At 42.9% G+C, this 24,680-nt stretch overlaps 1 protein-coding gene across 1 annotated transcript in view; it reads left to right on the top strand.

Annotated features, from left to right (window-relative positions):
• Positions 1 to 542: 542 nt before the first annotated feature.
• Apob (apolipoprotein B) overlaps positions 543 to 24,680 on the top strand; it is a 37,980-nt gene continuing 13,842 nt past the window's right edge. Inside the window, exons 1-23 of the mRNA XM_028779394.1 lie at positions 543 to 734; positions 1,079 to 1,117; positions 2,146 to 2,261; positions 3,409 to 3,554; positions 5,532 to 5,685; positions 6,365 to 6,520; positions 7,840 to 7,964; positions 8,651 to 8,736; positions 9,978 to 10,197; positions 10,936 to 11,163; positions 11,395 to 11,512; positions 11,620 to 11,766; positions 12,500 to 12,711; positions 12,950 to 13,187; positions 13,646 to 13,822; positions 15,170 to 15,361; positions 17,091 to 17,258; positions 17,740 to 17,951; positions 20,146 to 20,328; positions 20,926 to 21,047; positions 22,649 to 22,859; positions 23,396 to 23,571; positions 23,696 to 23,883. Coding sequence (XP_028635227.1) covers positions 653 to 734; positions 1,079 to 1,117; positions 2,146 to 2,261; positions 3,409 to 3,554; positions 5,532 to 5,685; positions 6,365 to 6,520; positions 7,840 to 7,964; positions 8,651 to 8,736; positions 9,978 to 10,197; positions 10,936 to 11,163; positions 11,395 to 11,512; positions 11,620 to 11,766; positions 12,500 to 12,711; positions 12,950 to 13,187; positions 13,646 to 13,822; positions 15,170 to 15,361; positions 17,091 to 17,258; positions 17,740 to 17,951; positions 20,146 to 20,328; positions 20,926 to 21,047; positions 22,649 to 22,859; positions 23,396 to 23,571; positions 23,696 to 23,883 — 3,696 coding nt within the window. The 5' untranslated portion in view covers positions 543 to 652. The remainder of the gene's footprint in view (positions 735 to 1,078; positions 1,118 to 2,145; positions 2,262 to 3,408; positions 3,555 to 5,531; positions 5,686 to 6,364; positions 6,521 to 7,839; positions 7,965 to 8,650; positions 8,737 to 9,977; positions 10,198 to 10,935; positions 11,164 to 11,394; positions 11,513 to 11,619; positions 11,767 to 12,499; positions 12,712 to 12,949; positions 13,188 to 13,645; positions 13,823 to 15,169; positions 15,362 to 17,090; positions 17,259 to 17,739; positions 17,952 to 20,145; positions 20,329 to 20,925; positions 21,048 to 22,648; positions 22,860 to 23,395; positions 23,572 to 23,695; positions 23,884 to 24,680) is intronic.

The following is a 24,680-nucleotide window of genomic DNA, read 5'->3' on the forward strand; positions in this document are numbered from 1 at the left end:
AACACCAAACCCAGCACTCACCAGTCTTCCTAGGTTGCCTCTTCCCCCTTTCTCTTCCCTCCTCAAAGCCACCTGTATTGACTAAATTACTCAGGACCAGACTGGACTGTTTATTCAAAACCAAAGTCCACCAAAATGGAAAGGAACTTAGAAAGAAGCTTCCACCAGTACATTACGAACAATTTGCTAAAGGGCCCCGTAGTCAGAGCAGGAGCAAGGTACAGGGTACGACGTTGTTCCTATGGCTGGTGGTCTCCTGAAGAAAGTTAGGGCAGGCTTACAGGATAGTAAGTCCACTATCCACTGCCTGAGACCCCCCTGAGAAAAAAACAAGTTCCGGGGAAAGCCCCAGGTGGCAGTGTCTGAACCATCAGTGAGACCCCCATCAGATCCAGTCTTATCCATCTAGAAACAAGCTTGTATGGAAAAGCAAACAGGCTTGGGCCGTGCCCTTTGGACCTTTGGCAATCCTCCTTAAGCCAGCACCTCCTATAAATGGAGCGCTTTTCAGGTGGCCGGGCATTCTCATCAGTGCCTGCTGTGGATCAAGTACCTGCCTGAGAGCCGCCTCGGAAGACCCTGTAGAGCCAGCAGCGGGGCTAGGCCCGTGGCCAGGCCACAGCCAGGAAGCCACCCCACCCATCCATCGGCCATGGGCCCACAGAGGCCTGCCCTGCGGGCGCCGCTTCGGCTGCTGTTCCTGCTGCTGTTCTTAGACACCAGCGTCTGGGCTCGTGAGTTAGGGTGGAAGCCTGGGAGAAAGCCAGCGTGGGGACAGAGCGCTGGGTTGTGCTTCAGACCATCAGTTACATCAGGGAGTAGAAACTGGTGGCAGGCTGACTTGACTGTTAGGTAGTTTGGGCTAGGTGAGAGGGAAGGCAACCGCAGGGGCCCGAGGAAAGGGGATGATGAGAACTAGAGCTAGCGGGTGTCTCCTCCGGGCTCCGGGTGATGGAAGAGTTAGAAAGACCGCTCTGGATAGTCCTAAAATAATTGAGGCCGTGAGGGCTCCCTCCCAGCAGCCCCTGAAACCCACTGGGAAACACAAGAAAGCCAAGGTTCTTCTTTTCTCTTACAGAAGATGAAGTTCCGGAAAACCTCAGCTTGAACTGTCCAAGTAAGGCATTTCTTCATTAGCTGCCTAGGGAACCTCCCACCCCGACTCTCCTCTCCATCCACCCTCCTCCGCACCTGTTCCTAAGGACCCTCCTTCCACGTAGTATCCACATGCTCAGATTAGGAGGCACTGCTCAGACCCCTGAAAGCGAAGGTTTTGAGTCTCTGTGCACCTAGTCTCCTCCAGCAAAGGATCTCTGCTCTTTCTTCTGTTCCGAGGCTTGGTCCCGAGGTGGGGTAGCGATGAGACTGTGGGCACCATAGAGAGACATTACTGTGCTGTTTATCACTGACTAATCATTGATTCAGAGTATGTGAGGATGAAGAAATGCCGACTTTAACCTTTGTGTAGAACTCCAGACTCCTCCACCCCTTCCTATTTACTCTACCCTAGGGGTCAGAGGATCAGGCTTTGCTGCAATACCCGGCTTCCTCCACGGAGCTCTAGGGTTGGCCTCTCCTCTGATGGGGCAGCATCTCCATCTGGTGGTCATATGGTAGTACTACATCCGAGTTCCTAAATAGTTGTTTTTCTCACAACAATCACAAAATTCCTGTCATGGACAATGGAATCTTCCAGAAGTTTCTTCTTAGGGAGGGGGTGTCTGGGAGTCAACTAGAAACCCTTAACAATTAACTTTGTCTCGGGTATTTCGTAGGCTCTAAATAGTCACATGATGATAGCATCTTCAAACTGAGAAAACATTTAGCCCTGTCCCCTTGATAACTTAATTTTTCAAAGGGCCTTCCCATGAATTTTTGCAGCTCCATTAATTGATGTTTGGCTCTCCCTTTCGTGTACTCTAGACGATCTACTCAAGGAATCCCAAATTATTTAAACAGCAGACTCAGCCAAACAGTGGCGATGTTAAATCTATAAAGACAATTTACGCATAGCGCAAAGTCAGACACAAGTAACTTGTGTTCGATGACTTTTATCACCTGTGCCACTGTCCCTCTATGCCCAGCAGCAGCTACTTTGGAGAGCTGTTTCATCTTCAGAGCTGACTTATTTCCTTCTCATTTTAGAAGATGCAACTCGATTCAAGCACCTCCGAAAGTACGTGTACAACTATGAAGCTGAAAGTTCCAGCGGTGTCCGGGGCACTGCTGACTCCAGAAGTGCCACCAAGATCAACTGTAAGGTACGGAAGACAAGGGCTGGAGGACCCTGCAGCTGGAACCCAGCCTTGATCCACCAGGAGCCCCTCAGAGAACCTTCTAGCCTTTCCCAGCACATGCAAAAACTCCAACTGACCACCTGAATAAGGAGACTTCCACAGAAAAAAAATTCCAGCCACATTTTCCCTCCCATTAGCTTCCAAAGTGTAATGGAGGACATGGTCTTAGAGACCACTGGGATTGGCTTATAGATCTGACCATGAGAGAGGTCCAGTGAGTATAGAAAAAAAGGTGGTCCTCACAGGAGAATATTGGGCGTGCCGCATTTATGGTGTCAACCATAATATGGAGAAATATTTGAACAACTGATTTGTTCAAATAATATGCTACTTCTCAAGAGATTTGTTAGACTCTTGTCTGTTCTCATAAAGCGTAGCTGAGGGCTGCTGTTGAGGTCTGTGTGGGGAAGAGAAGTCCATTTTGCTAAGTTATCCTCTTCCCTCTTGGGCCATAGTGCTCATCTGACAGTCAAATGCAGTGGGCATTGGCCACAGGTGGCCATTTAAGCTGAATAAATGAAATTCTCGTTCTCACTGGCCATATTTTAGTGTAGCCAACATCCACCTGTGGCTCATGCTGCTCCCTTAGACCAGACAGCACAAACACAGAGCTTCTCATCATGCTCAAATGTTCTTTAAATGGCTCCAGAAAAAAAAAAACACCAAGGGTCCGTTTCAATTCTGCCCACATAGAAAGCTTTCATCGGGCTCATGGATACAGTTTGGGGAAATGAAGTCAGGAAAATGTTCCCTTTTCCTGCTTGCTGTTTATTTTTGCTTGCTTCATTTTGTTTTCTTAAGTCTCACTCCACTCTGCATTTCTGCTCAGAAATCACCCCAAATTCTTTACGTGTAAAGTGAATAAATTTAAAACCAACACAAAAGTATTCTCCTTTCTATGCATAGGGGCAACCATAAGAAACTTCTTAACATAGGAAGAAGAAAGCTAAGCTGAAGATTCATGAGATGTGCTTAGAACATGTGGTTCTGGCGACTCTGTGACCGTGTTACCAAATACTTTTCCCTCAACGTCCTGGTTGAAGACTGGGCTGCAGGGATATCTACTATTCTGGATGGAGAACCTCAATATATTGATATTTTCTACTCTCAGGTGGAACTGGAGGTTCCCCAAATCTGCAGTTTCATCATGAGGACCAGCCAGTGTACCCTTAAAGAGGTGTATGGCTTCAACCCTGAGGGCAAGGCCTTGATGAAGAAAACCAAGAACTCTGAAGAGTTTGCAACTGCCATGTCCAGGTAAGTTGTGGGTTTATGTCTTTAAGTATCTGAGCTTTTTGAATGCTACATGAGTTGATTGTGGTACACGAAATATTCATGAGTCCGTGGGGATATGAGTGTGTGCGTTCATGTCAGGCGTGCCTTTAAGTGCTAACATTGGTATTCAGTGCCTACCATAGATCGGGATGCTGTGAAGTTTTCACATCTATCTAAAAGAGGGAAGTAGTATTGACTCTCCTCTACTTAAGTTCCCTTGATTATCATTTAAATTGTTCTTCTAACAGATCTCATGGTTGAAGCACTTTTGAGACTATAAAGCTGAGATGGTTTGTTTAAACAAGCAAGATCATGTTTATAGAATCGAACGAGGATGATGCCTGGGGGTCTTCAGGGTGGATCAGGCAGCAGTTGCTGCTCTGAGATCATAAATGCTGCGTGGACCCCTGTGTGTTTACAAGGGTGTGGCATCCGTCCAACAGAGGACAAGGGCAAGTAGGACCTTAGCAGTCTCCTACCCAGGACTGCTAAGCAGCCACTGTGCACTGGAAACCAGTGCTGCCATTTAGAGCGGACATCTCTCCCAACACATCAGTTACAGTGCAGTACAATAAGTATTTTCAACACCATCCTTACCTTACACCACTTAGTTTAGGAAGTCTTAAGTGTGTGTAATACAGGCAGATGCAGGGAGGTTAACATGGTAGCAGGGGATACCTTCCCTTGCCTATTTTTGGATTTGCTAAATGTCAAAACCTTGTCCTTTCCCTGAAAAATAGGCAAAAATGTCCCTGTCTTCTGTCAAAACATCTTGCTTTATTAGATCCTTGATGAGAGGGGAAAGTTGTGGTGGCAGGAGAGAGTGGCAGTTATTCTGAGGTCCTTTCTCAGCCATAAACACAAGAGACTCCTCCTCTTCACCACAAGGACTTTCCAGGCTGGCACTGCTGTGTCTAGAATATTCTGAGAGGTTCAGAGATATGAGAGGGGGACCTGGTCCTCTTCCCCTGTGAACTTAACCAGAGCCTTGACAGCTCAAGCAATCCCCAATAGGAAGGCAGCCCCTAAGATTAAAGTTAACCTGAATTTCCATCTTGGCCTCAGACTGAATTAAAAAGCGAATGTCTGACAATTGTATGAAGAGAAGCTTAGATTCACTGGTAGTGGAGAAATGCAAATAATGTATTAGGAGAGGTTTCTCATTCCACGCCCATTAAGCTACAAAAGTTGAGATGGCACCCATTGCTACAAGAATGATAGTATATTTTCATACACTAGAAATGAAAGTCGCAGGGCAATACTGAGTCCAGTTGATAATATTTATACTTTGACATAACAGTTCTCATATCTGGGACACTGGCCCATCTAAATAAAAGCAGTCATGCATGAAATAGGTGTATATGGGTGTTTATTTCAATATCATCTGTGTGACCACAAAAGAAATTCAGGAAGAGAGAATGTCACTGCTCTCAAATGATGCAATGTTTAAGGCATTGTATAAAACCAAAGAACAAAATGCTGTATAAATCTTAGTAAAGACTCTAGTGGCACTATAGCAAGTGATTCAGATGTTCCCGGAGTATAATTAAACAAGAAAATCAAGATGAAGAAAGCATACATAGTGCACCATCATTTCTGTAAAACATGGCAAAATCTCTGTGTATCCTCCTGGGTGTGTATGGAATCATATGAACAGGTGCTGACATTGAAGGATACATAGAGATGTCCGTAGAAACAGTGAGACTGGAGGAAGACATGAGGAACAGAGATGGAGATGGGGGATGAGCCAAGACAAAAAGAAAAAAAGTCAAGAAAAAATGAAACAGAAAACTGACCCTTATTTGAAGACTTTAGGGGAATGTATGGGAAGGGAAATGTATGTATAAAGAAAACCTCTCCAAAGAGGAAAAAACCTCTCCCATGTTCCTAGCTCCCTCTGTGGGCTCACAGTGGAAGAATGGTTCTTCTGTGAACATGTGACTCCTTTCTCCTGGACAGGTACGAGCTCAAGCTGGCCATTCCTGAAGGGAAACAAATTGTTCTTTACCCCGACAAGGATGAACCTAAATATATCCTGAACATCAAAAGGGGCATCATCTCTGCTCTTCTGGTTCCCCCAGAGACAGAAGAGGACAAACAAGTGTTGTTCCTGGTGAGAATCTTAGAAGTTGGTGACAGTGGCCTTTTCAAAGTTCTCTTCACATGACAGAGGCCAGCCTCACCTTAGATAAAATACACTGCCTGTTGATGAGATGTATAGCAGTTACATGGGGAACCCTAGACTGGTATGAGTACCAGGAATCATAGTTCCCCATGTCCCCAGAGCTTACTGATAGACTGTCTTCAACAATTTAATGGTGTTGGGTCTGATTTTAAAGCTTTCCCTGGGGCTTTTAACTACTCTACTTGCTATGGTTCAGGGTTGTTTTTTCCTGTGCCCATATCAAAACACAGGAAAGCCTTGTGTATTTTAGACCTCAGGAAGAGTAGACTATATTGTTTTCCAAGTCAACCTTGGAGATAATTCAATGTACTTCAAACACAAGAACATTTCTGAGCTCTGATCATGCTCTTAGCTCTCGACTCCACTATGCTTGGACAATAGAGAGATTCATCCTTCCCCGCCCTTAGAACAAAGCCTTGTGGGTCTGCTCCTCCCAATATCAGCTAGGCAGGCACAGCAATGCTACTCTCTGCCTGGGAGCAAAGGAAACTCCCTCAATCCATATCCCTCCTGCCCCTATGCCCAGATGACTTTCTGAGTCCCTCTCAAGCACCTGGTGGTGTTTTTCCACACTGAGTGTACCTGACCATATCTTGGGCTCCCACAGGATACTGTGTATGGCAACTGCTCAACTCAGGTTACAGTGAATTCAAGAAAGGGAACCGTGGCAACGGAAATGTCCACAGAGAGAAACCTGCAGCAGTGTGATGGCTTCCAGCCCATCAGCACGAGTGTCAGCCCTCTGGCCCTCATCAAAGGCCTGGTGAGTCTCACACCACATCATCATACACACCCACCAATAGCCTTCTTAGGAAAATTCTGGAATGTTCTAGCTAGTGGGACTCTCAGAGAAGAGCCTGCCCAGCTTATCCATGACGTAGTCTTTAGTGAGACCCTGGCAACTCGAAATCAGAAGGACTGCCAAGGCTGAAAGGCTGTTAGAAATTATCCCAGGACTGGATCTGGATTCTGGACTCCTATTACTGAGCTTGGTCTTTCCTGCTCTCCTTCTCAGAGCACCAACCATCTTCCTGTGTAACCCTGAGATGATATACTTGTCACTTTTCTTCCCTCGTGGGTCTGTCACTTAGGACAAGAGTTGGTTGTCCTGAGTGAGTGGCCTCTACAGAACTTTAGAGGCCTATGTTCTTTCATTTCCCTCAGGCCATGAAGTGACATGAATGTGTCTCAGCTTCCTGTTCTTCCATCCTAAGCAGAACTAAGCCCTCTAGGTCCTGCCTAAGCCCTTATCTCACAGCCCCCGTGTGCTACTACACAGGGTTCTAGGGAACATGTTTACAGAGTTTGTCCAGTCCCTGTAACATTCCGGAACATGAGTCAAAGGTTGTCTCAGTCAACATGAACTACTGAACAATTCTTGCCATCTTTGCCAATCTTCCTGGACATTGTCCTTGAAGCTAGACAGAGATGGTCTGATGGCCATGAGGGCCAGAGTTAGACAAGGCCAATGCACTGGCTTGGCATCTTTTCTTAGAATCTGCTCTGTATTCAACTTTACTCTGAGTAGTACTGTGGGAGAGAGGAAGACAGAGAAGGAAGAAATGAAAGAGGGAATCAGATGAACCATGGGCAGCCTTCCCTCAAGGTGCTTCCAGACTAACGTGGCAACAAAGTTTACACATCTACCAGTAAGAGACATACTATAGTTGGTAAAAGAACTGAGTTACACAGAGAAGCAGCCCTGGGCCTGACCATGAAAGATCAAGCATCTACTATTCTCCTATTGCACTGGGTAGAGTTATAGAAGATGCAGAAGAAAGCTGAAAAACTAAGAAGCTTATCTGAATGGAAGCTGTGAGGTGTACATGTGCATGGGAGATAATGTAGGATGCAAGGTACACATTATACATGATGAACACTCCACTCGGATGGAGTCACATCTTTGAGTATGCTGTCTTATGTCTCCTTAGCTAATGTCAATCATTGAGTTCTCTTCCTTCCACTGAGTTCACTAGTGCTTCAGACTTCCAACCTCTACTTCCTTGAAGACACCACCCTATGGCAGAAGAGTCAGCTTGAAATCCCAGGGACTGATCAAAATGCTTTCCTCTGATCCAACAGGTCCGCCCCTTGTCGACTCTTATCCGCAGCAGCCAATCTTGCCAGTATACCCTGGATCCCAAGAGGAAGCATGTGTCTGAAGCCGTCTGCAATGAGCAGCATCTTTTCCTGCCTTTCTCCTACAAGTAGGTTACCTACTGCTTCCAATACTCATCATTTAACGGGATTGTGTTAAATGGGTGGTGTCTGTACACCTCCTAAGTGCCCAGTTCCGGACTAGAATGGGCTTAGAGGAAACTGTGGAAGGTACAAGGCAGAGGCTATCATCTCTGTCCTGCTTTTAAGATCATAGGGAATTTGCTAGAAAGGTCTCAAGCAAATGGAACAATTTGACACCAACAAAAGGTATCTCAGACTCAGACCTTACGGGCTTATAGATCCAGAAAGTGAATTGTTCATTGCATGGTGCCCTAGTTTAGAAGAGCTTCGTGAAGGATTTGGGATTTTCCAATGGAGACTTACATATCTAAATCCATGTTAAAAACTGACATTCAATTAACATTCATTAGAGAATTGCTATGTCCATGAGACTGTGCTGTGAGAGCAACGAAAGAGTTTCAAGGCTGGGTCATACTCCCAACCCTCTGGGAATTCTAGATTGGTGTAAAGCATAATAAAGGATAATTAGTGAGAGCAGGAAGTGCTGGGCACCACCCATTGGAGGATCGAGATGTTTGGATTTCAACATCCTTTGAAAGGTGGGCAGAGTTGGAACAGAAGAATAGGTGGAGACATTTCAACTTGAAAAGAATAGCATTATCTCAAGAATTGGTCACCCATGATGCAATCAATGTACTTCCTGTGTTACCAGGAATAAATACGGGATCATGACACATGTTACACAGAAACTGAGTCTTGAAGACACACCTAAGATCAACAGTCGCTTCTTCAGTGAAGGTAAGTGATGTGGACTCTAGTGTTCTGGCCACAGGACTACAACTATTAAGAGAGCATTTCAGAGGGTGTAGACTAAATTCAGAATTTTAGTCTAACCCCAGACCAGCAATGGTTTGTGTGTCAGTCTGTCGACACTTGGACTTGTGCATTATTTTATTGTTTTCTTGGTTAATAGATTCTATGAGTTCAGAGGATGGAGACACATGCTTATGTGTCTGTCTCATAGATGAGTGGTTCTCAACCTGTATGTCATTTCCCTTTGGGGCCAAATGTGCCTTTCACAGAAGTCACCAAGACCCTCAGGAAACCCAGATGTTTACATTATGATTTATAACTAACAAAATTGCAGTTATGAAGTAGCAATGAAAATAATTTTTATTGTTGGGGGTCTCTACAATATGAGGAACTATTATAGGGTCACACACAGTATTAGGAAGGTTGAAAACCACTGCCATAGAAGGAAATGACAGACAGTAAGGCTTAATGAGGTAGTCTCGGTCATAGAATGAGTGTCTAAGTCTAGTCAAAGTCAACACTATAGCCCATTTCTATGAGCTAATGGGGCTACAGGAGAGTATCCTCTTTCCATAGGCTCCTAGTGGAAGAACTGATAGATGAGGACCACTGAGTTCATCCTTGGTATTGCCATGGCAGACACAGAGCTTCCTAGCCATTCTGTATAGCACAGGATGATTTGATACCAGATTCCACAATCTTGGATTCAACTCCAGGTTGACCTCACACAGCTAGAGAGTTCTTGGGTAAACATTCTCAAAATAATAGAACTAGAGAGATGGCTCATCAGTTAAGAGCTCTTCCAGAGGACCTGAGTTCAGTTCCTAGAACTCCCACTGGGTGGCTCACAAGTTCCTGAAACTCCAACTCCAAGGGATCTGACACCCTCTTTTGCCCTTTGTAGGTACCTGCACTTATGCACACAAATCCACACAGAGATGCACATAAATAAAGAAATAAGATTTTCGGACAAATTATCAAATTATATTGGTTACCTTGTTTCCCTTCTCCTCTCTTTAAGCTGTAAAATATCCCCCCTCAAAAAAGGCGATGATGAGTGAATGAAAATATCCAGCCTCGAGTATGATGTCTAATAAGAGTTGAGAAAGTAGTCACCGTCTTTTCTATTTCCTCTGCTGATAACTATGCCATCTTCAGTTTACAGCCAATAAAGACGTTGAGCTACATACAGAAGTAAAACTACCTTGACACTTCTCTTCTTTCAGGTACCAACTGGGTGGGTCTGGCTTTTGAGAGTACCAAGCCCACATCACCCCCAAAGCAGTCTGATGCTGTTTTAAAGACCCTTCAAGAACTGAAAAAATTGTCCATCTCAGAGCAGAATGCTCAGAGAGCAAATCTCTTCAATAAACTGGTTACTGAACTGAGAGGCCTCCGAGGTGAGGCACTCACGTCCCTCTTGCCACAGCTGATCGAAGTGTCCAGGTAGGTCTTTACAGATTAAATTCTCAAATGACCTGTGGAAGCTTCTGAACCTTCAGCCCAAGAATCTCGGGACCTATTTAATTGTCAACTCACATAACCAGTTAATTGGCTAATACCTACTGCCTGGAGAACTGACTTCTAAGTTGCTGAGAGTTTTATAGGCAACACACACACAGCATTGAAGGCATACGTGTACCTGTGTGCTAACATACTAGAATGCTGTGTAGCTCTCACATTTTATGGGTATCTTCGAATTCCTAATTCCACTGTGAGCACCATATGGACCGCCATTAAACCTTTAAGGCTAGCAGAAAGAGAACTCAGATAAACAAAACAGTACAGTTTCTCTGCTTGCCATACTACTAATACTTGTTCTACATGCTGAGAAGCTTCACAGGAGGGACTGAGGCCAGGAATGACCCATGCTTGAGCTGACAAGGCACAGTCTATGTCATAGCTAAAGGGCAGTGATAACTGTCCTCATTAACTTCAGGTCTGGGGGTCCTTTGGCTTCCCTCTATGAAGTTTCTGTGGTGGTAACATCCCTAGGGACAACATTGTGGAGGAAGTCATCACAATTACTGGGCTCTGAGTTGTAATGTGTAAGACAGTTAGCTCTGGGTGTTAGTGAAAAAGGTTGGATAAGTACTCTCCTGGCAGAAGATATGCCAGGTGCTGAGGATACTGGATTTGTCATTAGTGTCTTCTGTGTAACTCTCTCTGTATGTCTCTCCTCAGCCCCATCACTTTACAAGCCTTGGTTCAGTGTGGACAACCTCAGTGCTATACTCACATCCTCCAGTGGCTGAAAACTGAGAAGGCTCACCCCTTCCTGGTTGACATTGTTACCTACCTTATGGCTTTGATCCCAAATCCCTCAACGGAGAGGCTGCAGGAGATCTTTAACACTGCCAAGGAGCTGAAGAGCCGAGCTACCCTGTATGCACTGAGCCACGTAGTTAACAGGTGAGACTCCACCTTGCCTTGCTCTACCTTACATCCCTTGTCCTGAAGGCAAAGGAAGCCTCATACCTCTGCTTCATGCTGGCACTCTCCCCCTTCAAATCCTAGTGCTTTCTCCTGTTTTTCTATTGTTCAATTTGAGAGAGACTGCTTGAAATAAGAATCAGCAAACACAAGTTAGGATTTTAAAAAAGGTTTAACTATGCCTCTCTCTTTTTTTTTTTAACTTGATAGCTATTTTGATGTGGACCGTTCAAGGAGCCCAGTTCTGCAGGAGATTGCTGGTTACCTGTTGAAACAGATTGACAATGAATGCATGGGGGATGAAGATCACACCTTCTTGATTCTGAGGGTATTCTTTCCATATTTTGCATTATATACATCATTCAAAAAATGTCCATCCTAGAAAGCCCTTATTTCTGCACTGTGATGAGCTCTTGTTTTATTTCTTCCATGAAGGTCATTGGAAATATGGGCAGCACCATGGAACAAGTAATGCCAGACCTCAAGTCTTCAGTCCTGAACTGTGTGAGAAGTACAAAACCATCTCTGCTCATTCAAAAAGCTGCTATCCAGGCCCTGAGGAAGATGGAGCTTGGAGATGAGGTAAAGTTCACTGTGCAGTTCTAAAAGTGAAAGTTGATGCTGATCAACAAGATTCAGTAAGTGTAAAGACAGCCCATTATCTGTTTCACCAACTGAGTTTCCCAGTACCATCATCTATGTGCCAGTTTCAATAAATCGATGGACATCCTAGTACTATGTCGACATGAAAGACATACAGCTTTGTAGCTAATCCATGAGACAGAACAAAGATTTTCTTTTTTGGCTACATGTGCTCCTACTACCAAAACGACCATCATCTCATCTTAGGAAAACATTGCTACTATGCAATCAAATTCAATTTTGAATTTGATCTTACAGTAGGATCAAAAACTCCAGATCATTAGAAACCATCTTATCTAAATGTACTATCATTTTCCATCTTTTTCCTTATTGAAATAATCTTATTTAGACAATAATCTAATTGTCTAGTAACTAGACAGAAATAATCTACATTAAGACAAATTTCTCTTAAGTGTCGGGTCTACAAGCAAGTCATAAGTTGGTCTTGATTTGTGTGCTGTAATGTAATTGAGCTCAACAAATCTTCTAGGGACCATTCCTTGGGCTGGCCATACTGGAGGACACTGAAGAAGACTAGGTATCAGCATTTGCAGCCATTTTAGAAACAAATTAGTTTTCTCATAAACATGTGCTGGCAGACATGCCCACATCCATCAGATAACGCTCTGTCTTGACCAAAAGAAAGCAACCTCAATATTCTCTTCTGCTGCAGGCCCGAACAATCCTTTTTGACACATTTGTGAATGGTATCGCTCCAGTGGAGAAAAGACTGGCTGCCTACCTCTTGCTGATGAGGGGTCCTTCCTCATCAGATATTAACAAAATTGCCCAACTTCTCCAATGGGAACAGAGTGAACAGGTGAAGAGTTTTGTGGCATCTCACATTGCCAACATCTTGAACTCAGAAGAACTGTATGTCCAAGAGTAAGTGAGAGTCATTTTCCTTCATCATCCCCTGAGAAACCTGGACTGGGAGACCAATCCCCCATTCTGGCACTGCCTGTCCTCAGTGATATGTACAGACTTTGAGCCAAAGTTTTGGGACATATAAGTCCATATACCTTAATTGCCATTAGAAATTCATATATGTTTAGGACATGAGGTGATAATAGACAAGTGACATACAGTTCTGACTCAAAGAATATTTTTTCTTTTTATTTAGTCTGAAAAATTTGATCAAAAATGCTCTGGAGAATTCTCAACTTCCAACGATCATGGACTTCAGAAAATTTTCCCGCAACTATCAAATTTCCAAATCTGCTTCTTTCCCGTTGCTTGACCCAGTATCAGTCAAAATAGAAGGGAATCTTGTATTTGATCCAAACAGTTATCTTCCCAAAGAAAGCATGCTGAAAACAACCCTCACAGTCTTTGGACTTGATTCACTTGATCTCTTTGAGGTATGTGTGACTGAAGGAGCTCAGTGTAGTTTGCCCACTCTGTACAACACCATCTGTCTCCACTAGGGGTCATCTGAAGCATGAGTCCTTAGACTGTATAGAGCCAAAGATGTCTCAGTGCAGACTCTGGAGCCCAAACCCTAGAAAATGCAGGAACTCTCCACTGAGCTACATACATGATTTCCCCCCCCCCATCAAACCCTGAATCTGCTCCCAATTCTAAATCCTTAAATATTCATCCTCTCTGACCATTAGAGGTGTCTTCTAGGAAAAGTCAGAAGAGTGCTACCTTTCAGGAGTCTAGTGTGACTTAAGTAAACAACTTCCTTCAAGTGTTTCTGCAGTGTTCATCTGATGCTTGTTTAATTGCATGAGCTTTAAGTGGCAGTGATGGGGAGACAGGGGCTGCTGTACCACAAAAAGCCTAATGGTGTATTTTGCCTGGTTTTCTTTCTCAGATTGGTTTAGAAGGAAAGGGCTTTGAGCCAACACTGGAAGCTCTTTTTGGTAAGCAAGGATTCTTCCCAGACAGTGTCAACAAGGCTTTGTATTGGGTCAATGGTCGTGTTCCAGATCAGGTCTCCAAGGTCTTGGTGGACCACTTTGGCTATACTAAAGATGACAAGCATGAACAGGTATGTATTAAATGTCCTTTTTAAAAAGGGAAGCTTTAGGTATCACTATCAGACATTCATCTCTATGCCTAGAAGCTATGAAAGTTCTGTCTACCTGAAATGGTTACTATGGCTTTCTATATATTAGACACTTCTATGTAACTAAGAAAGAGCCAGTGTCCTCTACAGATAAGGGCCTCTTGAAAATTTAGTGGGAACAAGGTTGACTAGAAGCAATCCAGTGAATGATTAAGAGTATGCCACATCAGACAAGAGTTTGGATTCACACCTTACTGTCTCTGAGCCATGCACCCTTGGGAAAGTTGCCTGATATTACATGGACCTGATCTGTTTCTATATCAACAAGGTACTAATAACAACCCATATCTCACATCATCACTTAATGGCTAAATGAAATAAGTTGCATGGCCCCTGAAATTACTACTGGTTGTTCAATAAGCATACAATTATAAATTTTAAGCTAATATTTTCATCATTTTTAACGAATTTTCCTCACCTGTCACTCACATCAGTGTATTAGCCAATGACAACCAACTCCACTTTGAAGCTCACAATGAACTCTCACTTTAAGGAGTAGAAACTAGGTTGTGTAGGCTGGAGTTTCCTATTGCTCTGATTGTTTGAACTCAGAGTGTAGTCTGTGTGACTGCCACCATAAAAATCACTTGTTAGAAATGATGGTTCACGGGCTTACCCAAGCTCTACTGAATCAGACCCCATTTTAACAAGACTCCAGGGAACATAAGTGTATAAGAAGGTTTAGAAGGAGGGCCATAGCTTGTTTTCAAGTGTTAACTTGTGGTTAACTTCTGATTTCTGACCTCCATCTAAAGATGATCCATTTTGGATCTTCTCCCTGATGCCTTGTGTCAGTTCTTGAAGGTTTTTTTTTCTTAATTGTGGATCTGTAGTCACTCACATGTTCTTCAAACTTCCATCTGATTTCTATAATAGTCACCTTTTCTCGAGAAATACTAGCACTCATTCCTAGTAAATGGATAGAAGGCTAAGCAAGGGAGGGGAACAGAGAGCATCCTAACTTAAGGATCCCTAAGGATCCTGGCATCCTGGAGAACAGGAGTTCCCCTAATTATCCTTCAAGTTAAGCAGTACTTTGGAAACACTCCTATTTCCTACAAGTGCTTGTGATTCTTCATCTCTGTTTAGAAGAAGTCTCCTTTGCTAAAAGGTGAGGCCCAATTCCTGTACCTGTCCTTTATTTTGAATATGCTTGAAGTGAAGTCATAAGTTTGAGCACACAACTGTGCCAGTTAGACTAGCCTGAGAAATCTGTAAGTGTTGGGCAGAACTGGTAACTCATTAGATATTTTATCACTAAAATCCTAGGACATGGTGAATGGAATCATGCCCATTGTGGACAAGTTGATCAAAGATCTGAAATCTAAAGAAATTCCTGAAGCCAGGGCCTATCTCCGAATCCTAGGAAAAGAGCTTGGCTTTGTCAGGCTCCAAGACCTCCAAGTCCTGGGAAAGCTGCTGCTGAATGGTGCACAAACTTTTCAGGGAGTCCCCCAGATGGTAAGTGACCCAGGTCTTATCTCAGCACTCACTGACTAGCCGGGTTCTTCTGAGATCCCCCAGCCTCACAAACCTGAGAAAGTTTTGGTAAATCCTTCAAAATACAAGTTTGCCCCAAATTTAAGTAAAGAGGACTTTTTGAGGGCTAAGAAGGGGGGCTCAATCAATAAAGTTTGACCTGATCTGAAGACTGACCTGGGTTCAGACACCAGAAACTACATTTAAAAAGCATATTGTGGTGGCATACTCTGATCATTTAAGCTCTGGGAAGATAGACATAGGCAGATCCCTGGGATTTTATGGCAGACCAGCTTAGCCAAATCAGCAAGCTCCAAGTGAAACTGAGAGTTCCTGTCTCCAAAACCAAGGTATCCTAAAGAATGACATCGGAGGTTGGTGTGGTCTATGCACACATATATACATACACACTCACATACATATGTACACATGTAAACATGCATATACATGTACCCACAGTCTTAAAAGGTAAAGTGGCTGGGTAGATGGCTCAGAGGGTAAAGTGATTGCTATGTAAGCATAAGGACCTGAGATTGAATCTCCAATGCTTGTGTAAAAGCCATTCCCATAATGGTCCAAGTGGTGAGGTAAGAGACAGACAGATTCTGGTAATTCATTGGTCAGCTAGCCTGGCCAAAACAGAGAAGCTTCAGTGAGAGACCTTGCCAAAGAACAGAAAATGGTAAAGAAAAACACTCAGCATTAACTTCTGGCCTCACAGTTAAATGCATATGTACACATAAGGGCACGTACACACATGCACACACACACACACACACACACACAAACACCATATATGCACAAAACTCTTCTCAAGAAGGTTGATGATTCTTATTATCTAAAAAAAACTTGTACCATTTGGAAACAAAACCATCATAATAGTTATATCTTTCAAGCATATTAGCTTGATCTTTTATTTTGATTAGAAAACAATTTTCAACATACCTTCCTCCACCTAGGCTGGCAGCTTTTTCAAATATTGAAGTGATACAATAATTATAAAATAACGTTTATAGAAAACTGTAACCCACTATTGACATTTGTGTTATATTTATATTATATAAGTTTATCAAAAAAGGGGGAGGGGAACAAATATGTTCCCTATGATTAGATAAATAATCATGTTGGCTTTAAGAACAAAGGTCCCAAGAGCTGGGGGTGTAACTCAGAAACACAGAGGTCACATAGCATTGAAAAGCCTGGGTTCTATCTCATGCTCTCTGAAAGGAAGAAAGAAAAAGAACACACGCCTCAAGTTCTTTTGTAAAAATGTTACATTAAAAACAAACAACAACAAGATTTGATGTATATTAACACAGACATTGCTTCATAGCCACTAACTTTCCCAAAGTTGACTTTACCATAATATAATGCACTTCTGGTAAAATCTCATTTGCAATCAAATTTTTACAAGAGGAGAATAATGTCATACATCATACTTAAAGTTCACAAAGCTGTGAGGTTCAGCTAGGGACCTCTAAATCAGCAGTTTAAAATGACATGACATTCAAGCCAGAGAAACTGCTTATACCCGATGTGTTGACACCAGTAACCATGAACTTACATCCAACGGATCTTCCAGATAATCAAAATGTACTAGTTCCACTCTTTCTAAATAAAGAGGCATTGCTGTGTGGCATTACAAGACCACACTTAACACAACTCACCCACATCCAGCTTACTGCAAATTGTTGTCTCTTGGATTTTTCAGGTTTTACAGGCCATCAGAGATGGGTCAAAGAATGACTTGTTTCTCCACTACATCTTCATGGAGAATGCCTTTGAGCTCCCCACTGGAGTAGGGTTACAGCTGCAAGTGTCCTCATCTGGAGTCCTCACCCCTGGGATCAAGGCTGGTGTGAGACTGGAATTAGCCAACGTAAGACTCTACATTGATTTCAATCAAATCTACGACTGTTTCTTTTCCTTCAGGGTGGGATTCTTGCACACATGTATAAGACATGTTCCACTTCAAGGCCAAGTGCATCATGATTACAATCTTCTTGCTCATTTTTATGAGGAATTTTAGGATTCTACCAACACATATCATCTCTCAACATCTCTACTTGAGATGCCGTAATGGAAAGAGAAACCAGCTGTTCTCTCAATGAAGGAAGACCCTAGTTATCTTTACATCTGATAGTACTTAAAGTCAGTTCAGGCTCTTCCTAGGCCTGAAAAATGCACCCTGGCTCTGGGGAAATTGAATGTTTCAGCTTTTCTTCCTAAAAGCACAGTTGTAGTCCCTGTGACAAAAATTAGCGGAGGCATTTGCCAGGGTTCAAAAAGAGGGGTTGAGCTGTCTGTCAGGGTGCTGAGGTGCTGCATGAAACTGAACAAGTCACTTTTCCGACTTCCAGATTCAGGCAGAGCTAGTGGCAAAACCCTCTGTGTCCTTGGAGTTTGTGACAAATATGGGCATCATCATCCCGGACTTCGCTAAGAGCGGTGTCCAGATGAATACCAACTTCTTCCACGAGTCAGGCCTGGAGGCTCGAGTGGCCCTGAAAGCTGGGCAGCTGAAGGTCATCATTCCTTCTCCAAAGAGGCCAGTCAAGCTGTTCAGTGGCAGGTAAATCTGTCACCAAGGTCTATCTGGACTGTTTGAGAGTATTGGGTGTGGATCTGCATGGGTTAGCCAGGCTAGACAACAACTGGGTAATCCAAGCTCCTGTGAAACAGGAGAAGATTGACTTTTTCTCTGCTTTGCATATTTCACTAAAGGTTTTTATGCCTCTCTTCATCAAACTTAGTATCTGCTGGTTAGTCAGTAGTTATGTGGCTATGGAGTTCTGTTTAGTTTCATAATCACATGATTATAGGATCCAGCCTTACATTCAAAGTTCTACTTTGAATGGTATCCTCAACACATTCATTTCCTTGCTCAGAAATATCACTTAATTGTCCAGTTTGAGTCAATCTCGTTGAAGGAGAAGCACAAGGACCCTTATCTTCTAAATTTTAACTCAACAAGGAAGGCATGCACATAATCGAATGGTGGTAATGAGTCATGGGATGACTGAGAGGAAGAGTAGTATACTGTGAAATCATAGATCATGAAGTCTTTGGGATTCAGAGTGATCAAAAAAGAATAACCCATTTTTGATCTTATAGAAGGTTTACATCAGAGTTACTCAAGCAAAAGAGAAAGGAGTGTGTGTCCGTGCAAAGAGTAAAGTATTTGTAATGGCTCCAAAGATAATGAAAATGACTGGAAGAGCTAAGACAGGCTGAGTTAGTAAAGAACACAGGAAACATAAGGAAGCTCTAGTGGGAAAGGGTAGCCCATCTTGGGCCGTGGATAGCCTCCTAAGTCCCTGGAAAGTATGGAGACTCTTCTGAAGCCAGAGGGATTGAGGAGTATAATTAGGATGAGCTAGAGTTTCTGGAGAGCAAAAAAGGTAAAAGGTAAATAAGACTGGAGATCTGTTAGAGGAAAGGAGATGGGGGCTTGTATTAGAGGAATATTTAGAGAGAAGTATAGAAGCTCTAGAAATTGTAAGGAAGTAGAAAACTGAGTGTTTGACAATTGACTGGTTATGGGGTAAAGAGACAGGACCTTCACTGAAATAGGAAACATAGAGACAGAGAAAGGGGGGAGAGAGGAAGAGGGAGAGGGAGAAGGAGAAGAAGAGGGAAGTGGAGAGGGAGAAGAGGAGAGAGATGAGAGAGATGAGAAAGAATTCTGTACTTGGAGTGAGATGGTGGGTTGCTACTATGAAACAACTAATTTAACCCCTAATCCACAAATGGACCTATGGGTCTGAGCCCAGTCAAAAGATAGACATGGAGAAGCAAGACCAAATAACAGTTTGTGTAGGACAAGAATCAAGAAACTAGGTCTAGAAGACAGATAATATAAACATGTGAAATGGAGGGAGCGGTAAATAAGAAACAGTGCTAAGGGATGCAAAGTAGACATACCCTAAACAGATTGTCACTGGCACATCAGAAAAGTTTGGCTTAAGACACCACCAAAAGCAGGGATGGGGGTCCTGAAGAAAGCACATAATCCAAAGAAGAAACTAGGGCATGGTTTGAATTGGTTCTATTTTCTCCTTTTGAAAGTACATCTCTAAAGTGTCACAAAGTTTAGAGAGCTTAAACTCTAGTATCTCAACCTGGATATGAGTGAGGAGTAAAGGAATTTCAAGAACACACACACACACGCACACACAGAGTCGTTGGATTGCAGAGCAAGGGGAAATTGGCAAGCATTTACAGGGGCTAAGAGAGGGGGAGTTAGTAAAAGGCGTTAAGGTGTTTGGAGAGAACACTGCAAGGAGGAAAACTTTTTGATTGTGAAGGAGACAAAATAGGGCTGAGAAGGAAAGAGATATGTAATGGGGGTCAGAGTGTTTGGTGCACAGGTGCCAGCACCTGAGCATTTGTGTGCTAGTAGAAAGAACTCAGAATGTAAGAAACCTTGCATGTGAAAGAAGCAGAGTTCCCAGTTGTCCACCTTCATCTGAGCCCTACTCTCCAAATTTCTTTTTCCAATGTAAACTGGGAATCTGAGGCCTGGACTGGAGGGATAAAAGGTAATGCAGACAAAGCAGCCAGTGTTACATCTGAAACCTGAGGGTCCTTACAATCATTTGGTTGATGCTCTTTGGACTCATAGCTCTTTCTCAGTAAACCAAATAATGTGAGGTAGGTTTGAACAAAAGAGAGAAGTAGAGGCTGGAGCATGTGCATGGTGAGATTCAGCAATAAGCATTTCAGTTTACAAATCAAAGACAATCTGCCTTTTCATTCTTCGCCAGCAACACACTGCATCTGGTCTCGACCACCAAAACGGAAGTGATCCCACCTCTGATTGAGAACAGGCAGTCATGGTTGACTTGCAAGCCTTTCTTCACTGGCATGAACTACTGCACCACAGGGGCTTACTCCAATGCCAGCTCCACAGAATCTGCCTCTTACTACCCTCTGACAGGGGACACAAGGTAAGAGATCTTCAGTGCTGACTCAGCATCTGCTTACCGTATACCTGGAGGGACAAAGAGAAAAATACCACGGATTGTAGGTCCATGTTACCAATCTTAAGAGTTCACATCATCTTTTGGGAGCTTCAAACAGTGGTCCTCTGGCCACCACTTTGGGTTCCTCCTTGATACTCTTCATACACTGGATGAGGTGGTCACAGCAGCTTCCAGTCTGCCCATTCCTTTTCAGAGTCTCTAGAACCATTGTATAAGGTTTGTGAAGCTGACCAGTGTGCTCAAAGACCTCACAACACTTTGAGGGTCATCATCATCCTTCACCCCTTATTCTCACTATTTGCTCTTAGCATGACAGGCATGGGTCAATATTTCAACTCATGCAAGAGCCCTGGGGATGCTTGCCCTTGGGTGCTTCCCTTGCCCAGTGCTTTTGGGGAGATTAAGTAAAACCATTAAGATCATCACTAGCTAAGAGCATGAGATGATGTTAAAACCATACATGTGGTTTTTGTGGTGTGTGAGTCTGGATGGTTGGAGGGATGGTATTGTCATCTTTTAAAAAGCTAATAGTATGCACTGGATACAATGTGATGTCTTTAGGTATGAGCTGGAGCTGAGGCCCACAGGAGAGGTGGAGCAGTATTCTGCCAGTGCAACCTATGAACTTCTAAAAGAGGATAAGTCTTTGGTTGACACACTGAAGTTTCTAGTACAAGCAGAAGGTAAGTATCCCAAATAAAGCTACTGTATATCTGTCTCAGTCTTGGATTCTGGACTTACAAAGGGGACATCTTTATGACGATGAATTAGACACGTATTTCCTGAGTTCCCAGTAAGTGTCGGGCTTTTCTTAGAACTGAGGCTAGAAATGAAGTCTTCACCTTCATAGAAGATATAGTAAACAACTAAGCAAGTATTCATGATGTCAAAAACAGTGGTGAGGGGGAGAAAACAGAGTGTAGAAGGCTCTAGTCCAGTGGTTCTCAACCTTCCTAATGCTTATAAACCTTTAATACAATTCCTTACGTTGTGGTGACCCCCAACCATAAAATTATTTTCATTGCTACCTCATAACTGTAATTCTGCTGCTAGGAATCCTAATGTAAATACCTGAGATGTGACCCCCCCCCCCAGGAGTCATGACCCACAGGTTGAGAAACTCTGCTCTAGGGACTAGTTTATGTAGAGGGAAAAAGGAAGATGGTGGAAACACTAAAGAGAATGATAGAGGAATTTTCACTGGTAGGTAACATGAAATTTGTTGTATTTGTTTTGTTTGTTGAAATAGGGTTTCCTCATGTAGCTCTAGTTGTTCTGGAACTCACTCCGTAGACCAGGCTGGCCTCAAACTTGGAGATCCACCTGCCTCTGCCTCTTGAGTGCTGGAATAAAAGGCATGCTCCACCACCACTTAAAAATTGTTTTAAAAAGAGAAAAGGAGATGTGATACAATGGAAATAAGAAAGGCCATAGGAGAAAGAGTTTCAGACTAAGGGACCAGAATGTGTAAATACTCTGAGGTTGGAACATGTTAAGGAAAGATGGAAAGGACGCAGAACTGAGAATCTAGTGTGTGAGTGATTTCAGTAATCCAGTCAAGAAGTGGAGTTGTCTGAATTAGAGTAAATTTTCAGGACATTAAACCAGTAGTGGGGAGAGAAGGCAGCAGAGACTGGTTCAGAACTTTATGGGCTGCTGTGGAGAGAGAGGGTTAGGAAGACAGTAAGGCAAGAATGATAAGCGATGGTGGAGATGTGAGAGGTTATCATATTCTTGCTATATTTTGAAGAATGAAAGCTTGCATTCCCTGAACATCTGAGCATTGCCCATCAGGTCTTTGCCTGCTTGCCCCCCACCCATAACTCAGCATGGCTTGTTAGTCCTCTCTTAACCATGCCCTTGTCTATATACAATGTACCATACCACATACCACAACAGGAAGACATTTTGTAACCATCGTGTAGGAAATAGCTTCCTCTCTACCTCTTGTCCTCATAACCCATTCCCCATGTCTTTATGATATTTACTGCCATCTAACACAGGTAACTGATTTGCTTACTGTCTGCAGACTCCACTGACAACTATAAGATGAACCGTACAAGGGCTGGGTACACTAGTGCTGAGAACAGTCCCTAGCTCATGATAAGCCACCAGTAAATACTTGAAAATTGAGCTAATGGATAATACATAGTCAATGGGAAAATCTTAACTAGTGTCAGTGAAACCCACAGTAGTCAGGATCTCGTGGCTTTCTCCTCTGCCTCTTTTTAATTTGCGTAGCCACATAGTACCCATTTCTTAACTCTGTCCTATACTCTTTCAGGAGTACAGCAGTCTGAAGCTACTGCAATGTTCAAATATAATCGACAAAGCAGGACCTTATCTAGTGAAGTCCTAATTCCAGGGTTTGATGTCAACTTTGGGACAATCCTAAGAATTAATGATGAATCTGCTAAGGACAAAAACACTTACAAAGTCATCCTGGACATTCAGAACAAGAAAATCACCGAGGTCTCTCTCGTGGGCCACCTGAGGTAAAGAAAGGTTTAGGAGACCTGAGCTGAGCTGGAGGCCCTGGTGGCTCTTTGATTTCTTCTTCAAACTTTCTATCTGCCTGCACCAGGGGCACTTCTGCTATACAGTCTATCTGAAAATATAGTTCTCAACATTTTTACCCTTTGCAATACTCAGTTGGATGTTTCTGTTATTCAACCAGCACTTGTTATTTATTTATCAAGTATTTGCTGGGTGAATTAAAAATTGTCTCAGTCCCATGTCTCTATTTATTGACAACGACATGATAGTTTGGAGTGGTCTAATTGCTTGGCCAAGGCTAGAGAAAAAGTATGAAAATGTTTTCTACAAAGTTTATCTACCTCCCTGCAAACTCCACACTTCATGCTGAATATTGGCTTTATAAGTTAATGGGTTGGATATATGTATGGTTAGATCTCTGATTTGTTTATGTATGTGGTTTTTATCAATGAAACTTCTAATTATTGAGTCCTATGTACCTACGTCCTTGGAACGGACAAAAATCATTGATGTCAACTTGTTTCTTTTTCAATAGTTATGACAAAAAGGGTGATGGCAAGATCAAAGGCATTGTTTCCATACCACGTTTGCAAGCAGAAGCCAGGAGTGAGGTCCACACTCACTGGTCCCCCACCAAACTGCTCTTCCAAATGGACTCATCTGCTACAGCTTATGGCTCAACAATTTCCAAGAGAGTGGCATGGCGTTATGGTATGTATCTCTTCCATCATGCGAGCCCTTCCCAGAGCACTGTGTGCTTAAGAGTAGCTACTGAGAGCAACAGACATGAACTTATCTAACACCACTGACAGCCATGTTACATGCACATTTTCAGATAATGAGAAAATTGAATTCGATTGGAATACAGGAACCAATGTGAATACCAAAAAGGTGGCCTCCAATTTCCCCGTGGATCTTTCCCGTTATCCTAGAACGTTGCATGAGTACGCTAATAATCTCCTGGATCACAGAGTCCCTCAAACAGATGTGACTTTCCGGCACGTGGGTTCCAAATTAATTGTTGTAAGTATGATCATGCAGCAGAATAAATACATGACTGTAGATGCTAACTAAATCACCAATTGAGCTGGGTGAAGAAGTATTCAACGATTCATACACAAGCTTGAATGGCTAATTTCCCAGTCACATAAAGCTGATTGGGACAAATATCCAATGGAGTCACTAAGCAGAAGATTTTTTGTGTTAAAAAAAAAAACTTCCAAACACTGGCTAGGGGGTTAACTATGTCATATTATACAAACGTACTTACATACACATACATACATACATACATACATACATACATACATACATAGAGGAAGGAGGGAGAAGAGGATGGCTCAGTCAGTAAAGTGTTTGCTGTACAAGCATTAAGATCTGTGTTAGATCCATATCCCCCTCATGGGAAGATAGGCAAGTGGTATACATGTGTGATCCCACCACAAAGTGGTCAGAGACAGATGAATCCCTGAGACTCACTGTCCAGACCAATTGACAAGTCCCAGGCCCCAGTGAGAGACCTAAACTCAAAACAACAAACAAGGTAACTAGTGTTAAAGAAGGAAGGATGCCTGAGGTTGACCTTTGGTTTCATGTACTCTTCTAAACACATACACATGTATACACATGGACACACAACTACACACACACACACACACACACACACACACATACACACACACACACACACACACACAAATAAACTAGCAAAAACAATTACAGAGAAATCAGGGACTAGAAATTTATACTTTCCTGTAACATATTTTTAACTTTTAATGCATCATCCTGCCCCTGCTTGATAACTGGTCTGCAAGCATGAA

This window comes from Grammomys surdaster, unplaced genomic scaffold (assembly GCF_004785775.1).
Source record: "Grammomys surdaster isolate TR1022 unplaced genomic scaffold, NIH_TR_1.0 351, whole genome shotgun sequence".
In the NCBI taxonomy this organism is placed as follows: Eukaryota; Metazoa; Chordata; class Mammalia; order Rodentia; family Muridae; genus Grammomys; species Grammomys surdaster.